General features: G+C 44.9%; 1 protein-coding gene across 3 annotated transcripts in view; it reads left to right on the plus strand.

Annotated features, from left to right (window-relative positions):
- The window catches only part of LOC137438937 (plexin-A1), a 583,415-nt gene that overhangs the window by 257,698 nt on the left and 308,253 nt on the right, over window positions 1–17,464 (plus strand). For all 3 annotated transcript variants that reach the window (XM_068134429.2, XM_068134443.2, XM_068134436.2), the window contains exons 8-9: window positions 14,575–14,728; window positions 17,175–17,274. In XM_068134429.2, coding sequence (XP_067990530.2) covers window positions 14,575–14,728; window positions 17,175–17,274 — 254 coding nt within the window. The remainder of the gene's footprint in view (window positions 1–14,574; window positions 14,729–17,174; window positions 17,275–17,464) is intronic.

Consider the following 17,464-nt stretch of genomic DNA (forward strand, 5'->3'; position numbering starts at 1 on the left):
AGATTAGAGTTGGCAGTAGAAAACCGGTTCAGTAAAACATTATAAGGTAAAATCCAGTGTACAAGTTTCCATTGAATATCTCCAACATACTTTGGAGTAGGCAAGAGATAAAAACTTCGCCAATTGGGGCAATTGGGGGGTATTGGGGGTAAAACATCCCGCCATCGAAGCCTCGGGTGCTCAGAAAATGTTTTTGCGTATAAAATTTTAACGTACGCGTTGTACAAAGTTTTCTTTGGAAAGGCGGGAAGGGATAATGCAGTATCATCAGGGCTGTTCAGGCCAGGGGACAGATTAAGTGGCGGGCTGAAGACTAGGAGTTTGGGGAAGTCACCCGCTGTTTCCTCGGGGGGAGGGCCAAGTTCCTCGCAGGTATTACGATACGTTGTGGATATCCCTTGAAGGAACCGAGAGATGATCCTGACAGTTTTTATTCCGGTTTTTTGTGCCACAGCGGCAGCACTCAGCCAGCAGCTCCCAGACTCTGTCATGCGGTCTTTCACTCGCAGCAGCTTGGCATCAACAAAACGTTGAACGAGTCCCCTATTATTCAAGCTGTTTTCCAGGAAGGGGTTGTAGCATAGGGGCTCATTCAACAACATTTCCATGTTGTATGTTGCCATTTCACGGGAAAAGGACAGGGCTTGCCAGGCGTTCATCACCCCTTGGTAAAAGGTGGGCAGCAAGGATGAATCGATTTGATGAGGGTTCATCAAGAAAAGTTCTCGGTCGTAACCCAGCTTGCATGTAAGCTGCAATATGCAGTTAGACAGAGGCCTCCAGAGTAGGGCTTCATCTCCATATACAAGTTGGCGCACGATATGAAGCCGGAAGACCATAATCCGGCTGCGGATATCAATAAGACCTTGGCCACCTTCAGTGAGTGGTAAGTATGCCACGGGGGGTTGGAGCCAGTGTTTCCCGCTCCAGAAAAAGTCGACAATGCTCTTTTGCAGTGTAATAAGAAGGCTCCCGGGCGGTTGTAGGCATATCATCTTATGCCATAGCATAGAGGCGACAAGATTGTTAATGACGAGAGTTCTTCCGCGGTACGAAAGTTGAGAAAGAAGTCCTTTCCAGCGGGCCAGTTTTGCCATTACCTTGTCCGGTAATCCCACCCAGTTCTGCTGCTCAAAGGTGTTGTCTCCTAGGAAAATACCGAGGTATTTAATGCCACTTTTCTGCCAGTTCACTCCTCCTGGTAGGACAATTGGCGGGCAATCTCCAGGTCCTATCGAAAGGGCTTCACTCTTCTTCCAGTTTACCTGGCCTGAACAAGCCTGACAATATGTCTTTAGTGCCTGAGCCACTGCAGTGACGTCAGCACTATTTTTTATATAAATACAGACATCATCTGCATAGGTAGAGACTTTTAGCGGTGTGGTAAGAATTGATCCAGTGAAGCCAGAAATGTGCGTACGTAATTGGAGCAGAAGAGGTTCGATGGCAAGAGAGTATAAAAGTCCAGATAGCGGGCAACCTTGCCGTACTCCCCGTTGTACAGCAATGGGGCTGCACAATACTTGATTAATTTTAAGAACACTGGATATATTGTGAGAAACCCCCCGGTGAAACCACCTTTGTTCTCACCCAAATGAGTGCCCCGCCCACCACTGACGTAACCTCCTTGGAGCCTCACGCGATTGGGAGGCGAGTCGGGACGTGATTGGTGGAGGGTCAGAGAGCGCGGCCGCCATCTGATGATACGGACGCAGCTCGGAGGTTCGAGGCCTCGAGGCGAGGGGACTTTCGTTACGCCTCACGACAGCGAGTTGTGCTGATCGTTTATAGTTATGGATTGTACGAGTGAGTGATTCCGGAAGAGAACGAGTGATTCCCGGAGATCGTAGATTGGAACTGTGAGTCCGATATTGCCTGCTTCGTGTTGGAGCTCCTGGCCGACCGTTCCTGGCGGCCTTGTGTGGTATTCCATCCTGGTATCCTTGGAGTTCCGGAGCTCGTCGATTGGAGCCGCGAGGATCTTACCTGCGTCTCGTGGGAGCGTCTGTGGCCGACCGTTCCTGCAGGCTCGTGCAGCCTATTCCATTTGTTACCTTTCATGGTTTTTGTGATCGAGCCAATAAAGCATCGTGCCTTACCCCTAGAAGGCCGATTAAAACACAATTGTGTTGATTACGTCTCTTTTGTCCACTCCGTGGATTACTTGAAGCCCGGACATTTACGTCCGTATTCCGTGCTGGGATACATTTACCAGGCGGGGTCGCGACAAATGGGTTGCTCGTCCTAGGATCATTCAAGTAAGAGCCATTCGATTGAGACGGGAATTCTGCAGTGGACGACATCTTCTGGCATCTGTTCATCGCCTTCTCACCAGCGGACGCCGTCTGGGAGGAACTTTCTCGCCGTAGGACGCTGTCTTGGGCAGAGAAGTGAATAGCCTCGGATCCCTCCAAACAACCGACAAAGAATAAGCGAATAGCCTCGGATCCCTCCAAACAACCGAAAAAAAAAAAAAAAAAAACGTGAGTATTTGTACGTGGTATTTTTCTCATTGGCAATTTGATGTGCGGGTGATATTGCGTAGTTGTGTCGTATTTCCCCAACAGAGCGTTGTGTTTGAGCGTTGTGTTTGAGGTTGTGTTTTGTGCCTGGTCGTATGATAACTCGTAGCCAAGCTATGTCGACCAGGGAAGTGAGAGTTCAACCTGATCATGTTGACAGTCACGTGGGTGGCGAGGTGAGCGACGCAAGCAGCCTTGACCCGGTCACTCAACCCGAGATGTTAGGAGGCGATCCCATCATGACCAAATGCATGCGTTCGCCCTTCTGGACCGGGCTGACTCCGGTTCAACAACTTGACATGTATAACAGGGAGAATGACAGGGCAGAGGCAGAGCGTGCTGCGGCAGCAGAGAGAGAGCATGCGGCAGCAGAGAGAGAGCATGCGGCAGCAGAGAGAGAGCGTGAGAGAGAGAGAGAGCGTGCGGCAGCAGCAGAGGGAGAGCGTGCAGCAGCAGAGAGAGAGCGTGCGGCAGCAGCAGAGGGAGAGCGTGCGGCAGCAGCGAGAGAGCATGCGGCAGCAGAAGCTGAACGCGTCAGAGAGCATGAGTTGCGAATGTTGACTGAACGACTGCGGGCAGAGGGGTCTGCTGCAAGAGTCCCGGAAACTGTTCATGTTCGTTTGCCGGACTGGACGGGAGACACGAAGCCAGAAGCGTATCTGGAGATGGCGGAGAAGTTGTTGGCTGCCGGTGGCATTGATGAGAGCTTGTGGGTCGGCCATCTTGTGAGCCATCTATCTGAGAAGGCGAGGGAGGTATATGCGAGGATGGCAACCGAGGACGCAAACAAATACAGGGCATTGAAGGCCGAGATTTTGAATGCCTATGCGGTGTCCGCATGTATTTATAGGAGAAATTTTTTCAGCTGGACTCGTGAGTCCAGTCAAACCTATGAGGAACATTCGCGGGCCTTGTTGGAACAGCTGCAGAGATGGTTCAAGGGGAGCAAGGTTGAGTTACCTCAAGCGGTTGCGGACCTCCTGGTGCGTTACCGTATCGATCAACAGCTTCCGCCTGACTTAGCATTGTTTCTTGTCGACAAAGACACTGTTTCCTTGGCAGACTGCGTCAACCTTATTGATAAACATGTTTTGGCGTGCAAAATGCTGCAAGTCACGCAGTCGCTTCGTAAGACGGAGGAGTCTGCGATCAAGACCGCCCCCCGTCTGCGCGGCGGCTGGATCGAGGGGAAGGGTTCTCCGATGACCTCCACTGGGGGCGCTCGCGAGCCGCAGACCAGGGCAGGGCCCTGGTGCGATTTCTGCAAACGCGTGGGGCACGGTGAAAACCGATGTTTCTCTAATCCCGCCAGTCCGGCCTACCGAGGCAACCTTCCTGTTAAGTCGGAGGGAGATCAGTGGAACTCATCCGCCGGGCCCTCGCACACGACGGTGGCATCGGTGACCGAGGTCACTGCCACCGGGGCTAATTCCATTCATCCACTGCATCAGGAGTATTCAGGGACAGCCTTAGTGGGTGGCCCCGATTCGATGCTGAAGTTTGAGACCAAATACCTTCGGGATACTGGGGCGACACGGTGTGTTCTCCGGGTGGGGGTAGTTCCGGCCTCTCAGATGCGTTATACCGGCGAGTATACCCTCCTTCGGGGCATTGACCGGGTTCTTGGCCGGTACCCCCTTGCCCTCCTCGAGGTCCGGAGTGACATTTTTAAGGGTCCAGTGACCTGTGTGGTAGTACCCTACTACCCTATACCCGGGGTCTCCTTGCTGATTGGCAATGATGCCATAACCAGGGAGGAGTCATTGACTCTGACCTGTGGGGGGGTCCCTAGAGCCCAGAGTAAACAGGCGGAGAGAGTGGCGGAGTCAGACATATCTTCACTCTGGCCCGAGGAGCCTAGCGCCTCGACTCCAGTTTCCGACGGTGACGTTGCGTCAGCTGAAGTCCACCCGAGCCTCCCGTCAAGCCAACCTCAGGTGCCGTGCTCCTCAGGGACCGCTCCCGCCCTGTCGCGATTCAGCAGGAACGCTAATGCTAAGGTATATGTGGGAACCCTGGGCAATGGAGCAGCGAGAGCCGAGCTAGGGAGGGTCTTAGGGCATTACGGACCACTCCGCAACGTATGGGTTGCTCGGAACCCACCTGGATTCGCGGTCGTTGAGTTTGAAGATCCACGAGATGCTGAAGATTCGGTCAGAGGCCTTGATGGAAGGTTAATTTGCGGATCGCGGGTGTGCGTCGAGATGTCGAATGGCATGTCGCGGCGGCCTCGTTTCAGACGCCCTTTGGTCCGCAGGCCGTTCGACCCGAAAGATCGCTGTTACCAGTGCGGTGAAAGGGGTCATTACGCATATGACTGTCGTTCTCGACACCGGAGGAGAACCCGCCGCTCTAGGTCTCGGTCCGTTTCCCTCCTGTAAAGGTTTCCCCACCTTGAGTTTGGCTCCCTTGTTTCTCTATTGTGCTTTGGGTGAAGTGTAACTCTTGTGGGGTAGATGTTAATGGGGTGTATGGTGTTTAATATTGTGTGTGAAAAAAAAAAAAAAAAACTGGTTCATTGTTTACCCTGTTAACGCCTGTTAATTGCCTGTTGCGTTAATAAGTGCGTTATTGTGTTGCGCCATTGCGTTGCGTTGTATTGTTGCGTTGTTTCGTTATTGTTGTTAACAAGTGTTAGTAATTGTTAATTGCGTTAATTGCCTGTTAGCAATTCCCGCCATCATCTTGCCATGTGATTTGCACCTACTACAAATACTGGTTTTAAAAACGCCGTCTATTCGACGGGGTTTTTACTTAGGGGGGGAGGACTGTGAGAAACCCCCCGGTGAAACCACCTTTGTTCTCACCCAAATGAGTGCCCCGCCCACCACTGACGTAACCTCCTTGGAGCCTCACGCGATTGGGAGGCGAGTCGGGACGTGATTGGTGGAGGGTCAGAGAGCGCGGCCGCCATCTGATGATACGGACGCAGCTCGGAGGTTCGAGGCCTCGAGGCGAGGGGACTTTCGTTACGCCTCACGACAGCGAGTTGTGCTGATCGTTTATAGTTATGGATTGTACGAGTGAGTGATTCCGGAAGAGAACGAGTGATTCCCGGAGATCGTAGATTGGAACTGTGAGTCCGATATTGCCTGCTTCGTGTTGGAGCTCCTGGCCGACCGTTCCTGGCGGCCTTGTGTGGTATTCCATCCTGGTATCCTTGGAGTTCCGGAGCTCGTCGATTGGAGCCGCGAGGATCTTACCTGCGTCTCGTGGGAGCGTCTGTGGCCGACCGTTCCTGCAGGCTCGTGCAGCCTATTCCATTTGTTACCTTTCATGGTTTTTGTGATCGAGCCAATAAAGCATCGTGCCTTACCCCTAGAAGGCCGATTAAAACACAATTGTGTTGATTACGTCTCTTTTGTCCACTCCGTGGATTACTTGAAGCCCGGACATTTACGTCCGTATTCCGTGCTGGGATACATTTACCAGGCGGGGTCGCGACAATATACACAAAGAATTAAGTTAAGCACCCCCCCCCGTTTTTTTACAACCTCGCACATTACAAGTTTGTTGACGTCAAAACAGTGTAATATACCCATGATATTGCTATATTTTCTGGAGAAGTGATATTATGGTCACATAAAAACATAACAATCATGCCGTTTTCAATATTATATTCTGAATAATTTAAGGTGAAATTTTTTGGGAATTTTAGGCATATTTTCACCTCAATTTAAGTATGGAGCTATAGGTCCATCACGGACAGTGTGGATGACGTTTATGGTTTCTAACGTACAGTCATTGTTCTGAGAAGACCTCTAGCGATCTTTGCGTCAATAACGTGTGTAGGACCCACGTGATCGGATCACTGACTCAACCCTACGTCTCATAGACCCTGTAAGCCGTCGTATGCGTTGCTGTGGCAGGTTGTTCCATTCCCGATGTAATGCACGTTCCAATTCATCCAGATTGGCTATTGGAGGGACCATCTTCGCGATTTGTCGTCCCAACATGTCCCAAACGTGCTCGAGGGGGTTCAACCTGCCACAGCAACGCATACGACGGCTTTCAGGGTCTATGAGACGTAGGGTTGAGTCAGTGATCCGATCACGTGGGTCCTACACACGTTATTGACGCAAAGATCGCTAGAGGTCTTCTCAGAACAATGACTGTACGTTAGAAAACATAAACGTCATCCACACTGTCCGTGATGGACCTATAGCTCCATACTTAAATTGAGGTGAAAATATGCCTAAAATTCCCAAAAAATTTCACCTTAAATTATTCAGAATATAATATTGAAAACGGCATGATTGTTATGTTTTTATGTGACCATAATATCACTTCTCCAGAAAATATAGCAATATCATGGGTATATTACACTGTTTTGACGTCAACAAACTTGTAATGTGCGAGGTTGTAAAAAAACGGGGGGGGGGGTGCTTAACTTAATTCTTTGTGTATATTACAATACAAAAGTTTAACATACGAGATAAAAATAGGTCCAAACCCAAAATTCTCGAAAACTCTAAAAAGGTACATGTGGTCAATACAGTCAAAGGCTTTTCCTTGGTCAATGAAAAACAGACCAACATTCATATTAAAATTGTTACAAAACCGAATGGTATCACGGATAAGAAAGATATTATTAAAAATAGTACGTCCAGGAATACAAAAGGATTGATGTTCTCCTATTAGTACATTCATAAAAGGTTTCATTCGATTAGACAAGGCTTTGGCTAAAATTTTATAATCCGTACATAAAACAGAAATAGGACGCCAGTTCTCTATAAGTTGAGTGTCCGCTTTCTTAGGAATTAAGGTGGTGACTGCTCTCCGGCAACTCCACGGCAGTTGTCCATCCTCTAAGCATTCATTCAATACCCGCAGTAGGTGAGGTCCAATGGCGTCCCAAAAAAACTGGAAAAATTCGCTAGTCAGCCCATCCAGTCCAGGGGCTTTATCAGGTTCCAAGGCCTTCAAGGCAGCGGTGAGCTCAGGTAACCTAAGAGGATCCTCCAACTGCTGCTTCTGATCCTCCGCCAATGTTGGAAGGTTAGAAACAAGTTCCGATATTGCATCCTGGTTAATGTCATGCCGCATAAACCGTTGTTTAAAATGTTTCCGGGCACATTCCCTGATTCTGCCATCTTCATAAAGGAGTTCCCCATCATGGAGCAAGCGTGTAATCATTGACGAAGAGGCCCCCCTTTTAAGGCTGAAGAAGAATTTGGTTGGAGCATCAAGGTCGTGTATGTACCTCATCTTCAGGCACAACAAAGCATTTTGTGCTCGCCTTTCGGATATGGAATTCAGTAAGGCCGTTTTTCCATGAATTTGTTGCCTCATTCCCTGGTAGCTCACACTTGCAGTTCCCTGAAGCTGTTCCTGTAATTCCAGGATTTCATCTTCAAGTAAGGTTGTGGTTTTTCTTTCCTCTTGAACACCATACGCACGATATTGTTGGCAGAACAGTCTGATGTGCGTTTTGGCATTATCCCACCATTGTCTGAGGTTTGAGAAATTCCCTTGGGAGGCAACTAGAATATTCCAAATTTCTGGAAAAATGTCCTTAAAGGTACTATCATCAAGTAAGTTGTTATTAAATTTCCAAAAAGCACTCTTGTGTTTCGGGCAGGGGGCAGAAATTTTGAGAAATGTTGCGCTGTGGTCCGAGAATCCTGATGGGCAAATTTTGGATGACAGAACGAGGCGTTCAAGTGGAGGATTAATATAAAACTTGTCCAAGCGAGCAAGTACAATATTACCCTGAATGCATCGACACCATGTGTATTGCCTGATTGATGGGTGCTGTACCCGCCATATATCTGTCAAATTCATTTGTTTTAAAAATTTGGTGAGAGGGATTGTGGAGGCAGGATGGGGCTCTGCACTGTTCCTGTCTAGTTGGGGTTGGAGGGTGCAATTAAAATCTCCACCAATACAAACATGATTGTCTTGGTTTTTTAGGGCGTTTTGGCTGTCGAGGGACGTTAGGTGTGTCCCAAGGTCATTAAGAAAAACTCGCCGAGCTACAGGCGTACTTGGGGCATAGATATTAAAAATAGTATAGAATTTTCCACAGTAGTGGAATTCTAGGGATGCTAGGGATCCCTTGTGTATTTCGTCGAATTTAAGCGATGAAGGCGAAAAGGAGGGGCTAAGAATTATTGTGACACCTCCTTTGCGGGAGTCACCGTTACTAAAAAAGGACAGGCCGGGGAAGAGCCTACACCACTCTGCGACACAGCAGTCGTTGGCATGGGTCTCTTGTAAGAGGGCAATGTCAACTTTCTTCTGTAATAAAAAATCCCTTACTTGAACTTTACGGACAGAGCTACATCCTCCGTTAATATTCAGGCTACAAATGGAAAAACTCATTACAGCTACAAGGAGGAGTGACCACCACTCAATTTTTTGATAGCAGTTCATTCTTAGCTTTTTGCAACCACTTCTTTAAACGGTGACGTTGGGAGGAATTGAAATTAAAAACGTGGGGCCGTTTTACCATCAAACTAGCGGAATGTATAAAATCAGGTAGCTCCGGAAAAAAGGTTTCTATAACAACATTCCTTTTTCGGAATGTGTCCTTAAGAAACTTTTTTATCTCGGAGGGAGGGATTGGAGGGGTTTCTTCTTCCTTAAGGCTACCACATTCACTAACAGTCATCTATATCAGATGGCTCAGATGGTGTGTCACACTGGTTTTCATCATTTATCTCCTCACCGTCATCACATCCCTCCACGTTATCGGATGGGGCATAGTCCATAGAGGGAGGGGACGGGGAGGGACAGAAATGAGCCATCTTCAGGGGAGGGGGGGGGGAGGAGGGGGTACTAATTTTTGCGGTTCAACCATATCAGTTTCTAGGTCAGTAGACAAGGGCGAGGTTTCATCCACATCTATGTCCTCCAATACCGAGAAACGATTTTCTGTGACGAGGGACAAATCTAGGGCAGAGAGGAGGGGCTGTCGGTTTTCAGTTGTAGGTTTTTTAAAGAGATGACCGTTTTCATCTGTTGTTTGCAGATGTCTTTTTCCTTTTGGGCAGACTAATTGAAACTCGTCCTGGTTAGTGGGAAGAGATTGCAAGGGTTTGGGGAGAGGACGGGGGGGGGGGGGGGGGGGGGGGAGGACGTGATCATCGGGAGGGGATTTCCATCGGCTACCACGGCGAGAGAGGTAGGATCAGTTATAGCAGGCAACAAGCTGTGATTGGACGATGTCGCCTGGGGGGTGAGGTCTATCGTTAACAGGAGATGGCTGCAATTAGATCCTTCAGTAGAGGGAGGGGCCCCTGTTTCAAGGGGAGGGGAAGGGGGTACGGCGGGGGGGTTTGGATCGGTGGGAGCAACAACACAGAGCACTCACAGGCCTCCACAAGCAAACGCCATGACAACAGTACAACCAGCATACAAACGGCCAGCAGGTGGAGAGAGAGAGAGAGAGAGAGAGAGAGAGAGAGAGAGAGAGAGAGAGAGAGAGAGAGAGAGAGAGAGAGAGAGAGAGAAAGAGAGAGAGAGAGAGAGTGAGTGAGTGTGAGTGGAACGAAGCATGGAAAGAGCAAAGGGTGCAAGATCAGAAAGGATGTGGTAGAAGAAAAAGAGGCCACCGACCGATCTGCGATGGGAAGATGATAGGGCCCATATTTGATATAAAATTCTCACGTAAACATGACTAGTTAATTACTGGGTGGAGCATATACTCCAGTCTGACAATTGCCTACCAGCCAGAAACACAAGTTCACCCCTTGGTCTAGCTGCCAAAAATTTCAAAGATATAATGTTGTCATACTGATAACATTGCAGCATGACCTATCCTACAGGGGGTTGTGTTGAGACAAAGCTGGAAGACTGTATCTTTTAAAATCATTTTACAATGTCTTCTTCATGCATAATAGTTTGCAGTGGGAGGCATTCAGCAGCAACACGACAACACAGCTGCACAAAATTGTTATCGTGTGTTGAAAATGTGGTGTGTGGGGGTATTGAGCTTTTGTAAAAATATACAGATGCTTTTCCACACTGAAATAGGTGTGTGGCCCTATCATACCTGTGAGGATCAGAACAACATCCGCAGGGGCCAAGACCAAGTGCTGACAGGCCTCAGATGGACCTACCAGTTTGTGCCGCTTAGGTAGGAGACAAAGCATCTCATTGGTTCCCAGCTCCCCAAGCTCCACACTTGTGCTGACAAAACGCATGCTTTGCTCTAACTTCCACTCGATGGGACCCTGGGGGTATGAGGCGCTCAGTTCAATCTGGAGCGATGCCTGACAGATTGGCCACAGATTGACTGGAGTATTTTTGTGTGTAACAGGTGGTTATTTATATATATATATATACAGGGTGAGTCAAAAGTAGCGCCCAATTTCTGTTTATTCGGCTGTCAGATTCTTTCTGGGATGTCATGTTGTTAATAATAATTATTAAGTTGTCTCGCAGATTATTAATTTTCTTAATTTTTTTTTTTTTTTTTTTTGCAGGTTATTGCTGAGAGTTTGGAAAGTTACTGAAGTTGCACCAAATTGAACCATGAATTACCTTTCAATGAATCAACGCATTGCGGCCGTGAAACATTACTACAAATGTAATGAACAACCAACGATGGCGGCACGCCGTTTGGCACAGGAATTCGATATTAACCCACCCCAGGGAAGAAACATACGATTGATTGTCGAGAAATTTGAAGCAACAGGGTCGGTAGCCACTGCAAAGAAGTCCGGTCGTCCGAGAACGGCAACGAATGTAGCTAAGGGTTTCCCCCGTAATAATTTTCCGTAATAATTTCCCCCCGAATAAATGGTTAGATAAACATGTCATTCATTTATTTATACCTTCTTGTACACTGTAATGCAAATGGCAAACAAATAATCAACTGACAGATATATATATATGTGTGTGTGTGTGTGTGTGTGTGTGTGTGTTTTATCAGTATATCACCAGTTTGGTTAGACTTGTCCATCAATCTGTGCGTGTGCCTACTAGATTATGTTGAAGTATAATCTCTGTTTGCTGTAAGAAATTTTAATTCATCATTAGGATGGTTTGTAAGACCCGTTGCTTCGCTGATGGAAATACCTATTTTTGCTGCGATGGCTAATTTATGGGGGAAGGAAAAAAAAAAGGATTCCTGGGTGATCTTGCTCTCCATGCAGGGATAACCAATGTCACATGTTGGCATTTTCAGTTTTGACACACGTGTCCATGAACCCATCAAAAAAATTTAAAAAACAAGCATTTTTTGGGGGATAACAAACACTCCTGGGAGTTACCCGAATCCATCGTTGTTGGATTTATTGAAATCCATTAATCCGTTCTCAAGTTATAACACGACAAACAGACAAACAAACAAACAGACAGACAGACAGACAGACAGACACGGCTCCTTTTATAATATAGATGTTAACATTTTTTTGACATTTTGGATTTTATGTTAAATATTGTCTGATCATTATGGTCATTGTTGTACCTTCAGGTAAAAATATGGGTGTGTTGTTGAAACCTTTGGAGTCATGAAATAATGGACTCAATCATATTGACATCACATAGTGTTTACGTTGGCAAAAACCTGTAATGCAGATTTTAAATTCCTGGTAAAACCACAGATCATCTGGCTGATAGCACCATTGATATTTCTTTCCTTAAAAACAAGTGATCAAGGTCCATGATCCACCAAAATATCATCCATGATCAAGGTCCATGATCCATGTACAAAAACAAGGCTGATCCACCATATTGAAATAAACTGATCCTGGCTCCATCCCAATTTCATGCAGTGAACATGTCATGATGGCCATATGTGAGGTGGGGCAGGGTAAGGGGGCGGTGAGTGGGGTCACTCCTGCCATAGTTGACAGGTAGATGTAGAGTTATGGGAGAGTTCTAAATATTGTCCTGTCCTGGAGAATGAATGAATAAATGAATGATAACCAAAATATGAAGGTGAAGGGGTCTCAATACTTTCTGAATGCACTGTATATATGTGTATATATATATATATATACCCGCAGGACGTCAGTGCAGGTTAAAAGTGTTTACATACATATATACTGTATATCTATATATATATATATATATATATATATATATATATATATATATACATATATTTATATATATATATATATACAGTATATATATATATATATATATATATATATATATATATATATATATATATATATATATATATATAGATATATATATATATATATATATACATACACACATCCACACACATATATGAGACTTTGCGAAGATGATGCAACGGAATGAAAAATACATACTTATTAAGATGATTAAAATATGTGCATGCACATGACACGTGTCAAAAGGAAAGAAGACGCCAAGAACGGGAAAGGAGTATGATGTATCAGACAACATTTCAGAAGCATAGATTTAGCCGCTGCTCTTTTAAAACATGAAGATTATTATTATTTATTCATGAGAAAAGATTAATGATGAGGACTAAACAGAATTCAGGCTGCTTCACAAGATGCAGAGCGATATCCGAAATGCAAATATTGACAAAATGCAGTTTAATACACAATGGTGAGGATGGATAAACACAATGAAGATTTATACAAAAAGGTGCAAAGTAACACACAAGGATCAGACTGATACTTGAGATGCAAGGTGATACACAAAATCTTCTTCTTTTAATGGCCACTATTACTCACACTTGTGGGGGTGACCAGTGGAAGCTTGGGCCAAATCTTTCATGAATCAGCTGGCTCGGCCTGACGTTCGATGAAGTTATTTGGCAGGAATTTGGAATTTGTTCAGGGTGCCTTCACCTACTCGTCAACAAAGACACAATGGGATCTTTACCGTCCACCAACTAATGCTGTCAGACGGGACGCCAAGTTTAACGTCCATAGCACTGATGCATCAGTGCATCACCCTGCCTGTGAAACTGGGACGTACAGCCGGGTCGGGATTCGAACCAGGCGAGGCAGCCTACAGGCGAGTGTGCGTACCTCTGGGTTCTCCTTTCAGCTGTATAAAGACATTTAAAACAATAATGTCTTTATTGTCACAGAAGAAAGACTTTTAAAACAATAATGCAGACTGACTAACACTGCAATCTTCTAAAAAATGGATCACAAGCATGGTTCTCACTGCTGTCATTTGATATTTATCCTTCTCTCCAGGACAGGAGAGTGGCCACATGGAAGCCCGCTTGGAGTTTGAAAAAAAGAACCTAAAGGACTCTCAGACTGTGAGAAACAAGATTCTGTGGGCTTTCCGGTGTCTTTCACTGAAGAGAGGCTTCCGTCTGGCCACTCTGCCATAAAGCCCAGATCAGTGATGGTTGTCCTTCTGGAAGTTTCTCCCATCTCCACACAGGATCTCTGGAGCTCAGCCAGAGTGACCATTGAGTTCTTGGTCACCTCTCTTACCAAGGGCCCTTCTCCCCCGATTGCTCAGTTTGGCCGGGCGGCCAGCTCTAGGAAGAGTCCTTGTTGTTCCAAACTTCTTCCATTTAAGAATTATTGAGGCCACTGTGCTCTTGGGAACCTTCAATGCAGCAGAATTTTTTTGTAGGCTTCCGCAGATCTGTGCCTCGACACAATCCTGTCTCTGAGCTCTGCAGGCAGTTCCTTCGACCTCATGGCTTGGTTTTTGCTCTGATATGCATTGTCAGCTGTGAGACCTTATATGTACAGGTGTGTGCCTTTCCAAATCATGTCCAATCAATTGAATTTACCACAGGTAGACTCCAATCAAGGTGTAGAAACATCTCAAAGATGATCAAGAGAAATGGGAGGTACCTGAGCTAAATTTCAACTGTCATAGCAAAGGGTCTGAATACTTATGTCAATGTGATATTTAATTTTTTTCTTTTTAATAAATTTGCAAAACTTTCTAAAATTCTGTTTTCTCTTTGTCATTATGGGGTATTGAGTGTAGATTGATGAGGGAAGAAATAAATTTAAACGATTTCAGCATAAGGCTGCAACACAACAAAATGTGAAAAAAGTGAAGGGGTCTGAATACTTTCTGAATGCACTGTATGTATGTATATATATATATATATATATATAGATAGACACAGAATCTCGTTTCAAGTGCCATTTCTCTGGTTGTCTTCTTGTCCCTCTAGCTGCGACTGAAGTTGCAAAATGCCCCAGATGTCTCACCTGGTGTGACATGTTCCTTCGGTGGGCTTTGGGGTTCGGCGGGGAGTGTAAGTGGGAGCAGTGTGATCTGTCTATCTCCATCACATGACCAGATCAAGAAAATTCCTGTTAGCAATGGTGAGTAATATTGTCACCATTCTTATTCTTCCTCTTCTTCTCCTCCGCTTTCATTTTCTTCTTCTTCTTCTGATTTTTTGTTGCACCTTATCCAATTAATCTGGGGTTGGCATCTCATAGAGCATGTCTTGTCGGCCCACGTTTTTTACAAACTAGCTGGCCAGATTTTCTTCTTCCTCATTTGTTTATAGCGCATGGCTGCGGGTAGCGTCATTCTTTGTGGGCCCCCTGTAGGTTAGAGCAGGAATTTGGGATTTAGCTTGGGCGATGGCAATATCTCACCTTCTTTTGATGAAGGGCACCGTGCCATTTTTAACATCTATCAAACAATGCTGGCGGTGGGGGGGCGGGGGGTGGTGCCCTGTTTAACTCCATCCAAGGGATGGCACACACACATTGATGAATTGCCTTGGCTGTGATACACTCGGACGACAGTTTATATCTGGGCCGAGATTCCAACCCAGGCTAGATAGCTTAGAGATTAGTGTGCATACCTTTTGGTTATCCTGCCAGCACTGGCCAGGTTTGACATTCGACTGGAGCCGATTCAGGCAGGAATCGTAAATTTGGACAGGGGACCAGCGATAACTCGACTACTCTTCATTGAAATGCACCACGGGATATTTTAAAGTCCATCTATAGTTAGCAGATGGGACATTCAGTTGAAGGTCAATTTGAGGAAAGGCACACCTTTTAGTGTAATGCTCTGCCTGTGAAACACTAAACCGACAGCTTATAGTCCGGTCGAGAAGTGAACTCAGGCTCGACACCTCAAGGTAATTGCCTACCTCTGCACCATTCTGTGGAGTAATAGTTCAGCCATTAAGATGCTTTTTAAAATCATATCTCGGATCGCAATAATAACCGTTGCCATGCTCAAACAAGGGAACACTGCCAAAAAGCAGAATGTGGTAGTAGTGCAATGCATTTTACCTTTTCCTGATACTTGCAGGTATTCCATGATTTCATTAATTGGTATGAATGAAACCTAATTCATTGGATAAAAGTGTTGGAAGGCAAAACAGCAAGCTTCCTTTACAGATTGCATCTTTGGGTTATTGCATCATTTTTCAGATACTTTCAGATTGAAATTGCTGGGTGGTGAAAATGGTACAAGTGAGCAGGACATAGCGCGGGGCTATCCTGTTTATTTGTATAACTGTCAATAGTCTATACTATAGGCTTATGTAACATTTTCCAGGTTTGTCATTTTTTTGGGTAGATTCTTGTCACTCATGTCTAAACACATCTAGAAACTTCACAGATTAAGAAAAAAAGGGTGCCAGTTTTTCCATTAAGATTTAGGGCCTCCATTTTGAATTTCAAAATGGCCGCCACCGAAACTCAATTTCTTAAAAAATATTTGCCAATTAACTATACTATTCATTCAAATGTCATACAATATTTATTCCATTTTATCTAAACTCATATATAGGGGTCAACAATTCATTGGAAACAAAATCAGAGCACTAGAAATACTCCAAATTAGCAAAAATCAAAGATGGCCACCAAATTTCAGACTTTTTAACATAAAATGCCATAACTTTTGAACCAATGGACATAGGAAGATGTTTTTGGTGACTAACCATATGTTTTGGCATATGAGGATTACAATAATAACAACATATTTATGATTCGAACACTCTTCACCAATCCTCCAAAACATTTAATAGAAATAATGTAGAACATGTAATTCAATATAAATTTATTTGGGTGGTTATTGAACTTGAAGATGGATAATTTTTTTTAAAGGTACAACATGTATGAATCAGGAGTGTGAACGTTACGGATTAAATGTTCCTAATTGTCATTGTTTCAATCATCTTCTTGATCTTCGCCAATCATTGGTGGTGTGATGTTCGTACATATGTCGCCTTTCCCACCACATTTGCAAAGTTCGGTACAGACCACATCGTTTCCTCTGCATGAGCATCTTCTCGATGCCATTCACCAAATGAAAAAACAAGTTTGCTTAATGAAAGACCAAATTAGTAAAACAAATAAAATGCCACACACATTTCAAATACATGTTTAAAATAATGTTGAATACCAAAAAATCATACAGATCGGCTAAAAAAAAGGGCGGCCATTTTGAAATTAAAAATGGAGGCCCTAAATGTTAATGGAAAAACTGGCACCCGTTTTCTTCTTAATCAGTGATGTTTCTAGATGTGTTTAAACATGAATGCCAAGAATCTACCCAGAATTTTGCTTTTTTTTTTTACATAAGCCCACAGACTACAACGTTATTCAAAGGGATAGGGCATAGCCAGATTTCTGTTACTTTTTCATGACATTGACTTTATACATTCCCTTTGGGAAAAACAGTTTTGGTAAAATGAGGTGTTGAATGAACTTTTCTTTTTCGTTCATTGATTTCCCTTCCTCTTCAGTTTGCTGTTAATTCTCTTCTGAAACCTGATGGTTTCCATCTTTCTCTGTGCAGTTCGGCAGCGCGTGGTGAGTCTGACGCTGACGTCTCGTGAAACGGGCAAAAACTTTGCCACCGTCAATATCACCTTCTACAACTGCAGCACGCATCACTCGTAAGCAACACTCATTATGTATGCCGAATGGAATTTGCTGCAGCTGCAAGGAGTTAAAATAATTAAAGAAGTATGGAATAAAATCCCCAAAGGAAGTTTAAATGCCCATTGGCAAAATGCATTATTTTTAAGGTGCAAGGATTAGTTGGGTTTTCATCCTCCCAACTGCCCGACCCTTCGGTGTGGCCCA

Source organism: Myxine glutinosa, chromosome 1, assembly GCF_964187855.1.
Source record: "Myxine glutinosa chromosome 1, kmMyxGlut1.1, whole genome shotgun sequence".
Lineage (NCBI taxonomy): Eukaryota > Metazoa > Chordata > Myxini > Myxiniformes > Myxinidae > Myxine > Myxine glutinosa.